The sequence below is a fragment of the Haliotis cracherodii genome, unplaced genomic scaffold (assembly GCF_022045235.1).
Source record: "Haliotis cracherodii isolate W230 unplaced genomic scaffold, xgHalCrac1.p SCAF_2, whole genome shotgun sequence".
Lineage (NCBI taxonomy): Eukaryota > Metazoa > Mollusca > Gastropoda > Lepetellida > Haliotidae > Haliotis > Haliotis cracherodii.
In genome coordinates this window covers 73273362-73286015 of record NW_027266275.1, presented here as the reverse complement: position 1 = coordinate 73286015, position 12654 = coordinate 73273362, and the positions used below count along the sequence as shown (strand labels likewise).

Genomic DNA, 12654 nt, shown 5'->3' with positions numbered 1-12654 from the left:
TCCAACCCATCATGCTCCCCTTTTCACCTCCTCCCCACCCCTCTCCCCCTCACTAAATCCTCTTCTTCACCTGTTCCCCCAGGCAAGACTAAGACGGAAATGTTAGATTAAAGAGGCCTCGGCTTCTCTTGATCGACCACTCCTTTTATTCTCAATAAAAACAAGATTACATTATGACAGACATCGGGCGCAAAGTGGCCGTTAACTGCACGATAGGATGTGACTCAATAATGAATCTGAAAGTGATCTTCGCATCTTTTGATGAAGGCAAAATCAACATATGTTCGCCCATATCAATCAGGGATTTGCCGACCTCTGGTGGTCAGTTAACTCCTGGTAATGAGTGTGTGAGCATGTTCCGAGAAAACAAGTTGCCACATGGCACCATGCGCTATCATTTCCCACTTGTTGATGTCATTTTCCCGTTAAGGTTCAATCCGGAGACTCAAGCATGCCCAGAGAAAGATTTAGCACTCATTATTGAAGATAACACGCTTAAAAGAAATTCTTCCAATTCTACAAAACAGGGATTCAGTGTGGAATTAGGTGGTATTTACATCTCTAATCTGCATTTGCTGCAGGGAAATCACAGCCTGTTAGGCTCATGTCGTATGATCCACGAGTATATAAAAAATATTTCTACCCTTGGGAAGGGTAATTTGGTGGTTTCAGTGCTCAAAGTATATTTGGTGTGATTTTGTATAAGAGAATTTAGAAGCATTCCGACTTAACAGAGCATGTGTGGAGCCGAAGTGGAGCTTTTGGGCAGATACTCTCGGTTCACGGCTTTATCGAGACCTTCCGTCATCTCACTTGAATATGGAACAAGGGCATAGCATGAAAAACAAGGATTTGAAAAGTACATAAATTATTTTATTTTGTCAGGTTTAGTCAACAAGCGATTGACGTTGTTGAGAACTATGTTTTCACAGTTTACAAATCTCTGTCCAAATCACACCCACCATACGCACCCTGTCACGCCTCAACTTTCACACATGTCAATAACATCCCGGATCGGTCAACATGCCACACACTCCAACTACTCCCAGCCATCAACGAACACACTCACATTGTCCGATGAAAACAAGCACATTGGCCTCACACCAACAACATGGCTGCTACCATGGTATCACAGAGGGCACAAACACAGTCACATATAAAACACACAATTACAAGGGACAAGCTTGTCCAGTAGACTATTTCCACAATTATCTGAATGAGTTGTCTATCTTTGATGTACAAGGATGCAGAGACAGCTGGTCTGTACGTAGCACTAGAGGAATGGAGTCGTAGGAGGAATGTAGTGTAATCCTGCAGTCATCATGAGTCTCTGCCATCATCGCTGATCCTCCCAACATCGAAACACCAGGCAAATCTCAAGTTAAACAATTTTTTAAGAAAAACTGTTATTTGTTTGTTTTTTGTTGAACTCAGCTGTAAATCTGCAGCTTTGCTTGCTGCAGATTGGAATGAAATGAGATTGGTTCTGAGACTAGTTATCCACACAAAATCACACAACAGGAGATTGAATCAACTAGTGTCTAATCCAGTAAATATCTCCAGTTTGGGAATGTTCCCAGTCATACCACAGAATACCCTAATAAATCTCCATTAGATTCTACCACTGCCCCAGCCCCCGTTGTGTCACTGCTACAGTGGACCTGGGCCATGGTGACGGTGGGGTTGATGCCTCCGCCGCCGTGTGGCGCTGCGGTAGGCGATGTTGCTAAGTTCTGTAGGTACATCCAACTGATGTGGGTACTAATGTCTGTCAAGTTTACCTTCTGCGGCGAGAGCTCCATGCCACTGAAGGAAGAAGAATTGTTCATGGTCCTACAGGAAGAATTCAGATTCCTTGAAGAATGGAGATTTTTTACTGCACAAGTGAGATTTCTGTCGGATGTATTGAAATGTCTGGCTGATGAATTAATGTTCCTAGTTGATGAGTTGAGCGGCCGTGCACAAGCCTGCATCTGCGACTGAGCGTGAGCATTATCTGAAGGGGGAAGCCGCACTGTCTCTAGAGCACCCTTGTTGGATTTGATAGGCTTCAGCAAAGGAATGTCTTGAAGCTGATTATTTGCACTAGGATGGTATTGTCCTGAACGGGAACTCCTAAAGCCGGAATCCTCCGAATCTGTTGATCCTTGTGATGCTTGTGAGTGAGGCCTGTCCTTGCACTGGAACTCACTGAGTTCCGACAAGCCGCTGTCATGCGGGGCGTGGTACAGTCCGGGACGTGCCCCATGGTCCTGCTCTGTGGAGGGGCTGCGACTGACTTGGTAAGCATCGTTATCCTCTCCGATCACAGACAGGCGCTGGAATTCCTGTCGGATGAACACGGGAGGAGGGGGAGGAACCCTTGACACGCCCAGCTGTCGCATCTTGCCGTGGGGGTCGTGTTTCTTGTGCAAGACCTCCCGCCGAGCTTTCAGACGATACCAACACACAATAAAAAGCACAAATAAGATGACAGTGATGATTGTTGGCACAATAATCCCCAGATAGAAGAGAATATTCATTGTTTTCCTTTCAATAATCATAATGGTTGGCTCTTGACTGCGTCTTCCCCATCATAAAGGTTAAACAGGGCTGGTGGACACCACTGTCACATCGAAAATCTGAAAATAGACACACAAATTTAGAAAAACAAATAACCACACACATTTGATACAACTGTCGTTTCATGAAACTGATGTGTCCAATATGGAATAAATTAAAGCTTGAGGATCTTTGTGAGGGCATGGGCCCACTTGCACAAGGTCTTAGCAATAAGATCATTGTAACTCCCATACTTTAACATAGGCTTACGATAGTCTTAGCGTTAAGATCACTTTGTGAAAGTGGGTCCTGGACTGACCTGTTGGACAAACCATCTCCAGGGGAAACACATGCATGTCAGTTGGTATGAGAGGGATGCAGTGTTGTGGCCTAGTTAACTGCCACACACCTGACAATGATCACAGTCACACCCATCCTGCCTCCACACAACACTGGCTGAGTGGGATCACCTCTCAACCTTGGCCAGTGTCGGAACACAATGCCTGATTCCCTGACCCATGGCTTCAGTGTAACAAGTGGCCAAAACATAACAGTCATGTATTGATCAGGATTAATCATCCCACCCCAGGGCACCTGCCACAGCCTCCCCTGTCACAGGACAATAACTAGCCCTCTTCCTGCAGACAGATCCACCCCAGGGTAGATGCTACCAGTCTCCTCACCCTCTACAATAGAGCTCCTCTGAATCTTGTCCTCAATGTAGACCCACCCCCAGGCCAAGGATCTGACACTTGTCAGGGTGGTGACATGTGCAGCTTCACCCCACAGGCTGCATTGTGTTCAGCATGCACATCCACCACGGCCATTTAACACATGGGGACTGACCGTCCTAACTATGCCACTGTAAGATTTCATGTTTGAAACCCTGGTATTTCTACATCCATTGTTGATCAGGGCTAGGTCGTCTGGAATGCAGGCCTTTCTTCACTGTATACTGCCAGCACTGCCCTGCTTCGGGAGATTTATTATTCATACAGGAATGCAGGCCTTCACAACTTACACATGTGATAAACACCATTGCACACACAGATGAAATATGCCCAAGAAAATCTTAGCCATTCTTGCTTGCCTTCAGTTTTTAGTGGCTAATTGTCCTAAAACAATGATTTTCAAATGGGATGATTAGCTGTGTTGTTCTTCAGTGGGAGACGATCTATAATGGGTGGTTATTAACTATTCATATCAACAGCTTGTTTCGTTTCACTAAACTGCAGATATTTACATTGACATTTTATTTTCCCATTACTAGAAAAGCTCAGCAGGGCAGGTGTCTTGGTGTTTTAGTGGAGGCATGGCCTTTGACATGCGATGCCTATTGTCCATTTGAAGGTCACCAGGTACAAGCTATAGATCGAGTAATAATTAGTTATGAACATCACGGTGGATTTGCTGTATCGCTAACTGGTATTATGAAAAATTTTGTTTACAAGGATAATTTTAATTACATAGAATTTACCAGTAAGAATGACCATCGCCTCCATTTCAAATATTTAACACATGATATAATTATGTTCATCATTAAAAAGACTTGAGTTTTGTCAATAGTGATGGCACTTATCAATAAATTCAGTCATTTGGAATAGATCCTCAGAATGTGATGAGTATTTTGTACATGTAAAATCAGCAAGGGGAATTTCAAGCATACAGTAATCATGAAGTTGTAGAATGACTAGCATCCATAGATTATGCTGTTTGGAAGAAATTGATAATTTCATCCTAAATGAACTAGTAGTGGCTGTGCTGGGGTAACAAGAGAAATCTGTCATTTCCCAGCCATCCAGCGACACCTTCGTCCCCCAACACCTACCAGGGTAGAACCCGGTAGTCCTGCTGCTACCCACAAGTAGGACACAATACCGCCATGACACCGGCAATAAACAGTCCCGTTAGCTAGGTTCATGGCCGTTAAGCCCTCTAAAGGATACAGTTTATTCTTCCCAGTGGGACACCTCATGGATTATAGGGATGACCTGTGCTTTTGACCAGTGACCTCTAACTTCTCTGACCTAATAGTTACTGTACCCAATAAAGCTGATTAGCGTTATTTTAGTGAGGTCTCGGTAGAAGCCTGTTACTTGTGATTGTTGTTCCAGATCACTATTCAGGTGTGACAGAGTGTATTCCACCTGCTAGGATTAACATGTCTCTGTAAATTGTTGTTCAACACTACCGGAGTAGTTTCCGGTCAGATGGTCGTAAGTCATCATTCATTGTTTGAGGCTAACCGTTGCAATGGATAATGTTTCTGACGCTTGTCTTAGAGATAGAGTTGGTAGGCCAGTCGGCCAATGTAGACATGATATCATTGATGGCTCTCCTGATATTTCCCTGTTGTCATGTTTTGGCACATTGTGATAGGGTATTATTCAATGGTGCATACGTGTGTGTTTGTATCACTGTCGGTTGATATGAGCAGAAGATATGATACAGAGGGTTTCATGGGTGGTAGTCAGCGAGCAATACGAGCAACCGTGACACAAACACAGCGCTGCGTTACAATGAGTTGTATGGGGATGGCCGGCTGGGAGAGCGGGTTACCCACCGATACCCACTGTAACACTTGTGGAGAGATGGTATCAGGTACCATGTACCAACAGTACACCTGGAGCAGCACAGGATCACACCATGATAACAGACTCTGATCTTACAGATTTTGTGATTGAAAAAGAATCATTTTACCTTTACGTAATCGGGAGAAAAACAGTCACGTAAACGTGATTGAAAGGAGTATATTTAGTTGCGTCTGTTTGTTAGTAAAATCCTTGATAAAGTTAAAACACACATTAGTTTTAAGGGGAAGTTGCATGTATGGGTTGTGAGTGCAGGGCTGCAAATATCCCTGTCACCGCCCTGAAACAAAGCATTGATACAGTAGAAAGGAAATTCCCCACGGTGTGGTAGAGTTGTCCAGGGTGGGCATGATGGGCATGATGGGCATAGTGATGCTGTGTTGGGTCAGACCTGGGCCGGCTCCACTCGGCTTTCATCTCGTAGGTTGCATCATGTCGATAGTGTTTTATGAGCTAATCCTACACACATCTGTACCGGGATCTCAAACATTCCGACATGCTGGCTCTAGGTTGCTATGAACATTGTCCTCCGTGGGAGGCAGGAACAGACAACGATGGACAGTTGGCTCCACAGAGGAGAACGCCTCATTGATGTGTTCTACCCAGGTATATATGCTGCGTCATATGTTCTAGACAGGGTACATTTTATCAGGTGCTCAACACAGAATACAACATTCCGTCATGTGTTCTACCCAGAATACAACATTCCGTCATGTGTTCTACCCAGAATACAACATTCAATCCTGAGTTCTACCCAGAATACAAAATTACATCTGGTGTTCCATCCAGAATACAACATTCCCTGAACATCTAGAAGTCCAAAGAAACAATTGTACTACCCAGAGCACAACAATTCTTTTCTTGTCCTACCTACAATACCACACCTAGACAGGGACATTATCCTGAAATCTGTACACAAGTTCAGTATAGTAATATTATATATACAAAAGAGAGTTATAATTATTTTAACGACATTTCATACGTCATGTTCACTTTCTGACGTTTTTTATTTTGTACGGGTTGGTGTTTCTGTTAGATAGGTTCGATGTCAACACAGTTTCCTTCCTGGAGAATGATACCTTTAGGAGTCATGGGCATTTGGGGTTATGAAAATATGAATGATTTATCATGGCAGTGACTGATCTCCTTGTGCATAGGTCCTACTGGAAAGGCAATCTAAAGTATAGATTTCTTTTCTACAAATTACCATAAATAATTAATGGTAAGCTCCACACTGTAATGTTGGATGTTGAGACAAGCCACTTCAGAATAATGACTAAGGCCATTAGTACTTCACTGTCCAACATTATTATCCGATCTCTATCTCTATAGTGGGGAATATTATATATTTATACACCAGCTAGTAGATAACGTTTATTGCAGTTGAAAAATATAACATTTGCCTGAATTTTACTCATGAGCTATTAACATCTGCCACTTCATATTGTCTTGTAATAATTTAACGTTGGTCAGATTCGTGTTAAATTGTTAAAGATTAATAAACAAGTTATAAAAAATACCTTTTGAAATTTTGAAATTGGTTCAGAGATCTTGAAGCAGATTGACTCAAAACAGTTGGAACAGAAGCATTTCATGAAAGTGTCTGTGTTGAAATATTCTTTGAATATTCATGCTGTCATCATGTCATAGTTATCACTAGTTATCAGCTATTTTGAAAGTATAATGTTTGTGATATAAGTTAGTAGTCTGTAACGTATGATATATCATATTTGTTTTTGAATTGTATGAATGTTTTGGTTTCCTTCACTTCACCTAAGTCAAATACATGAATTGGAGTTGCTTACCATGCTTACGGCCAGTGTATGGTTTGTTTACTAATATCTACCACAGTCCATGTATCGTTCACTGATTGTGATGGGAATACAGGACAAATCACAGTAATGTGTGTCCAATATTACTGATACTCTGCGGTTACTCTATTTTATATATAAAGTATTGCACAACAGTGTTGCCATGTTAATTATGGTTATTGAGATAATGTAAAAATGTGACCAAATACTACTCACAGTTTGTAATATATTAAATATTGTACCATAATGTTAAAGCTATAAGATTAATTATGTTCAATGAGATAAAATAAACATTGTGACCAAATAATATTCAAAGACTGGAATATATTATTGTACCACAATGTTAAAGCTAAAAGATTAATTATGTTCAATGAGATAATATAAACATTGTGACCAAATAAGTCTGAATATATAAAGTATTGTACCAGAGTGGAAGCTATAAGATTATTAATGTTCAATGAGATAATATAAACATTGTGACCAAATAATATTCAAAGTCTGAATATATAAAGTATTGTACCAGAGTTGTAGTACAAGATTAATTTTGTTTAGTGAGATGATATTAACATTGTCACAACTACTACTCCCTGTCTCATTAGTACTGGAGAAATGTCGCTGTCTTTAATCTACCTGTCCAAGTAACGGCTGGTGTGTGATGAGAAACTAGTGTCATCCAACAGTTTAAAAGTGAATGGTTATGTCAGGTAGAAGACTGTATGACCAACTCTTCACCTGTAGAGGACACAGACACACATAGAACACGCCTCAGCTCTCACCTTTGTTACGAATGCCCACAGATACGTATATCCACAACAAAGTCGTCTCTCTCCAGGTGCTCACCCCTATATATAGGCCTTCACTCATTGCCCCAACACCTGGCTGTGGCCTGCCACACAGGTAACCCTGAGTCTACCATAGACTAGCCTGTAGATATGGCTACATGTTACTTTAACTAACATCAACACGACTCCAGTGGTTCTGTCAGTAATCCGTCCTACCACTGTCGGTTCACTCCCTGCACTCACTGGCCAACTCACGTCTGCTACTACTCCACCACTGTCGCTCTCTGACCTGGCCGTGTGATTGGCTGACTGGTGGCGGGAGGTGCGAGCCTCTCTTGGCTCTGTTCCACATCGGTGGGCAGGGGTAGGGCCACTGATCAAGGTAATCACTTCCAATAAACACATTACCTAATTAAAGAAGGCTGGCAATGGGTGGTCAGGCCATGTTGTGTCCAGTGATTGCTGGTGTGTTCCAGGGACCAGAAGGGAACAATAGGGGCCCGTGTCCAGACTTACAGTGAGACAAGGGCATCAGATTATGTACAGCTGGTGATCAAGTCAGTCACAAGCGGCTAGTCTACCAATATTGACAGACTTCCCACGGATTACGGCTTCCGAGAGAATACATCAAAGAAGTGAGGCAGTGGGCTGTCCCTCACCAGGAATATATCTTCCAACTCTTACATAACTTTGTAACTGAAGTAGCTACAAGAAAATCAATATTTTCCCTCAAAACTGAACCCTTTTGCCTTTGATATGAGGTGTTTGATGTGAGAAGGGCTTGACATTATACCGGTTAAACATAGGCAGTAACATATTGCTGTATCTCACATAAATAACAGTTGTCACATGGAATTACAAATTGTATTTTTGTCCATGAACCGATATAATCACACAATTAAGAATTAATACCCTAATTTTTTTAATGTCATCAAAATTTGTAACTATAAATTAAAAACTATACCAATTAATTTTTCCCCAAACAACATGTGAAGTTGTTGCTTTTCAAAAAGATTTAGGGGACAAAACACATGAGTACTTAAATTATACTTTATACACCGACCAGGAGATAACACCCAAGAGTGTTATCTAACCCTGATAACATCCCTGCCCCACCCGTATTCGCAACGGGGTATCTGAGCCAAGTAAATCTACCTAAAGCCCTTGTGTTGGTCTCATCAAAGTTGCATACAGCAAATAGTATGTCTTACAGTCATCGTTATACTCAGTACTTCACCCGCTGCCTTGCAGCAGCTTGTTGGTATTTTGTTTCATGTCAAAGAGTCAACACGAAATGTTCCCTTCACACAGCATGTCTCTATTGTGACATAATCACATTATCTGTCTATCAACTAGATTTATGAAAGTTGAGAAAATCTTCAATAGCTACTCTACAACTTTGATGTGTTGCTGTATTGTTCTCTTCATATTTACCTTTATAATAATTACCATAAAATAGGAGATTATATCTAATATTTATAAAAATGAGCTCAACAATCAAACTGTAATTACCATAATATTCTTGCATAATTTATTCCAGAGTTATATTATATTGGTAAGTAATGAAGTGTTCTTTGAGTTTGGCACTGATAAGAGCTGTAAGTGTGAGTTAAGTGGCTACCTGTGTGTACCAGATGATGCTATCTCTGAAAGGTGCAAGTAGTATTATCGACATCAAAAGAAATCAATGTTCAAATAGGTCAAACATTGACCAATGTAAATCAATAATACCTTACCTTACAAGTAGCCCAGGACATGACTGGGTTTATGGCAATACTGGGAGGAATTACTCTTGTGTAGAGAAGGAGCCAAGTCAGAGAGGAGAGATATCGGACACAACCACAGAAACTGGTATCAATCCAGGCTTAGATACTGAACAAACTTATATCCTGAGAGTCTAGCTACTAATGGGTGGAATGAAAGTGCTAAATGAATTTATATACATGTGATTCCTGTCTGATGTAGACCTCGTGTAGCTAATTAACCAGTAATTAGTCACACAGCAGGCTTCTTTGATCTGGTTGAGTGTTTGTTCTAGTGTTTAATCCCTCGTTGTTGTAGAGGAAACATGACACGGGTTGAAAGGTTACGGTGGATGGAGGCCAGTATGTTGACATAGGGCACCTTCGTATGTCTACATCGGTGTCACAGGGGGACAGGATTGGGGGACGTGTTCTCATCGTCGTCAACTACAACAATCACATCACCAACATTCACGCCATCGCAGACTACTTTGATGTAGTTATGGGATTAAAGAAGCAATAAAGATGTATATGCTTTCCTTTATTTCTTTCCATGTAAGAAATAATCAGAGATTAAATACAGTGATTTGATAAATAACTTGAGTTGGCCATACAAAGCTTGCAGTAAAGAGAATAGTACTCTCTTAAAGTGATGCTTGTTTGTGTGTTTGGGCAACTGAGACGTTTATTGAATCAGTAAAATTGAATCCAGTTCAATCGGTATAATGATTTGTATGTTTTCTGCAATGTTTCAAGTGTTTGTTGTGTAATGAGCTACAATATAACCCATGTCATGTTGCGGAGATGCGAGCACTGATCGACTGTGGATGGTACAAAGGGTGACCTCTTGCTCAACTGAGCATGCTGTAAATATGATTGAATATAACTCTACATCAAGATGAAAATCAACCGGAATGTTTTTGTGAGAGATTAGTGAGTTGAGTAGTCTATCAGTGAACTGTTGTGGGATCCAGCAGAGTTGATGTACTTGCCCTGTGTGGCAGACACAATGACGGAATAGTTATGTAATAAACTGGCTGTGTCGTTAGATCAATAGAGCATCACGCTAGATCAATAGAGCATCACGACAGCTTCTCAGCCTGTCACTACTGATGATTTGTACTCAAACATCACCATGACACCTGCAGACTTACTTTAAGTCTGAAATATCCTACATGTTTTATTGCATTTTAATATGTAACAGAAAAGAGTCCAAAGAATATCTTACTTTTCAGAAACAGAAAAAATCTAGTCTTACCACGGAGCAATCCGTGGTCTTTCTAAATGTTTATAGACTTCAGTTTAGGATACTTTGATATTTTTGTCTCAGGGTAGTATGAGAGATTTAAGGACACCTGCAGAAAATATATTGCATTGGATTTTAGACTTGAATTGGATGTTTGGAAATGAAAAATGACTTTGTATTCTTGAGATATGAGTTCAAGTGTTTAAGTTGTTGTGTTTTGTGTTTTGTGTTTTACACTTCAGTAGGGTAACAGACAAGCCAGGTTGAGTTGTCCACCAATATTGATTTGTTTAGGGTCTTAGTATCTACCACTTGTACATTGAAGATAACACTGAATGCCAGTACTAGGTTTACGTAACTACAGACACTGTCATATTATATGAGGCAGCTGAAAACCTTCTACCTTTCATGTTGTAAGATTAGACGATTACAAATGGGATTATCTGTAGCATGATAAACTGGAGGAGAAGTGTCATGGAGAACAACTCTTTATTGGTTTGGGTTGGAAATGCTTTTGTGTCGCTAACACTTCTATGAAGCCAAGTGTACAAGCGGTTTGCCATACAGTTTAAATTGCCCCTATATTTTAACAGGCCTCTGAAATGGCATTTACATTTATTGGGAATACAGGAGCAAGTGGTGGGGTTTGGCAGCAGAGTAGATTGGTGGCAAATAGTATTTTAAACACCACGAGGAGATGACTAAGCTGATGCAGTAAAACTTGATAATTAAGGGTTGCGGTGACAGGTTTATAACCTACGTGGCAATCAATGTGGATTAGGAGGTGGAGCTATTAGTGGAGGATAATAAAGAGATAGTCCACATGAGCAGCAAGATGTTTTTAACTCTAACAACTTGTGGTACATGAGTACAAATATGGAGTTGACATAATAACTAACAGTGAGATGACATCAGACAATTACAAGTCACTTCTAGTGTATCGTGGGAACTTTGCTAGATTTCTAAGGGTTGGAACTTTAAATTGTGAAAACAGTTCATGGTACTTTGCTCAGTTGGGCCATGTGTAGTAGTAATTATTTAAAAGATTTTTACTTACATCTAAAAAATATGAACAATGAGGTGATGAAATTTGTCTCCTATAAATTGTAGTACATAGTTTACATGCTCTCTCAGGTCTCTGGGGATACTCAACCATCAACCAGTCTCCATAGGTCATTTATTGCTAGTTCTAGAATATAATGCTGGTTTTGATATTTCATCAATATAGGTAGTAGTTTTCTCTTTGCTTTTCCACACAGTGGAGAATCTTTTATGTCTATATCATTAAACCTTGTGAAGTTCTTTATTCTGTATAAATTTAGTGGCCATATCAAACCTTTCTGATCTGATTGATATCTCTTTCATCCAGAAGCAATGTGGGTTTGTTGTCAAGTTAAGTGAAATAATTGGGGTAAGAGTAATATGTAATGGAATCTGTTTGGTTTTACTGGCTCCTCGGCCCTGGGGATAACACTGTTATAAGCACGTGAACTCAATACTTGACGGTGATCCCAACGTAAGACTTCCATTTCAAACAGTAGTTCAAATGGGATGAGAGTATGATGAAAATAGTTATCTTATAAAACATTAAGAAAGAAACTTGTCTAATATTCTGTCTGTTTTCCCTCATGAAAATACTATTTAAATTTTGGATGATATTGATTTTGGAAAGAGACTGAATGTGATACTGACTAAAGGCAATAGTTCTAAACTGGTACAAAATTTAGTTTTGCATGCAGTTTTATGTCTAAGACGCTAAGTATCTCAGTGGTGTGACATTGTGGTGATACTGACTGTTTTTTTGTGAGTGGGATTTTAAGTCGCTTTTAGCAATACTACAACAATTTCAAGGCGGAGGATGCAAGACATGGGCAAGTCTAGATTACTGCAGTATCAGGAATGAAGAAAGTCTCTGGGCTCCTTTTTATTATATTTTATAAT

General features: G+C 40.3%; 2 protein-coding genes across 6 annotated transcripts in view; one reads left to right on the top strand and one right to left on the bottom strand.

Moving 5' to 3' along the window:
• LOC139469616 (U3 small nucleolar RNA-associated protein 6 homolog) overlaps window positions 1–12654 on the top strand; it is a 172842-nt gene that overhangs the window by 55875 nt on the left and 104313 nt on the right. The gene's annotated exons all lie outside the window — the stretch shown is intronic.
• The window catches only part of LOC139469615 (uncharacterized), a 36585-nt gene continuing 24363 nt past the window's right edge, over window positions 433–12654 (bottom strand). For 3 of the 5 annotated variants that reach the window (XM_071251833.1, XM_071251834.1, XM_071251831.1), the window contains exon 2: window positions 433–2621. In XM_071251833.1, coding sequence (XP_071107934.1) covers window positions 1581–2543 — 963 coding nt within the window. In that variant the 5' untranslated portion in view covers window positions 2544–2621 and the 3' untranslated portion in view covers window positions 433–1580. Of the gene's footprint in view, window positions 2622–3224; window positions 3298–7719; window positions 7954–12654 lie in introns of those variants that run through there. The other 2 variants (XM_071251832.1, XM_071251835.1) reach the window with 2 other exon arrangements.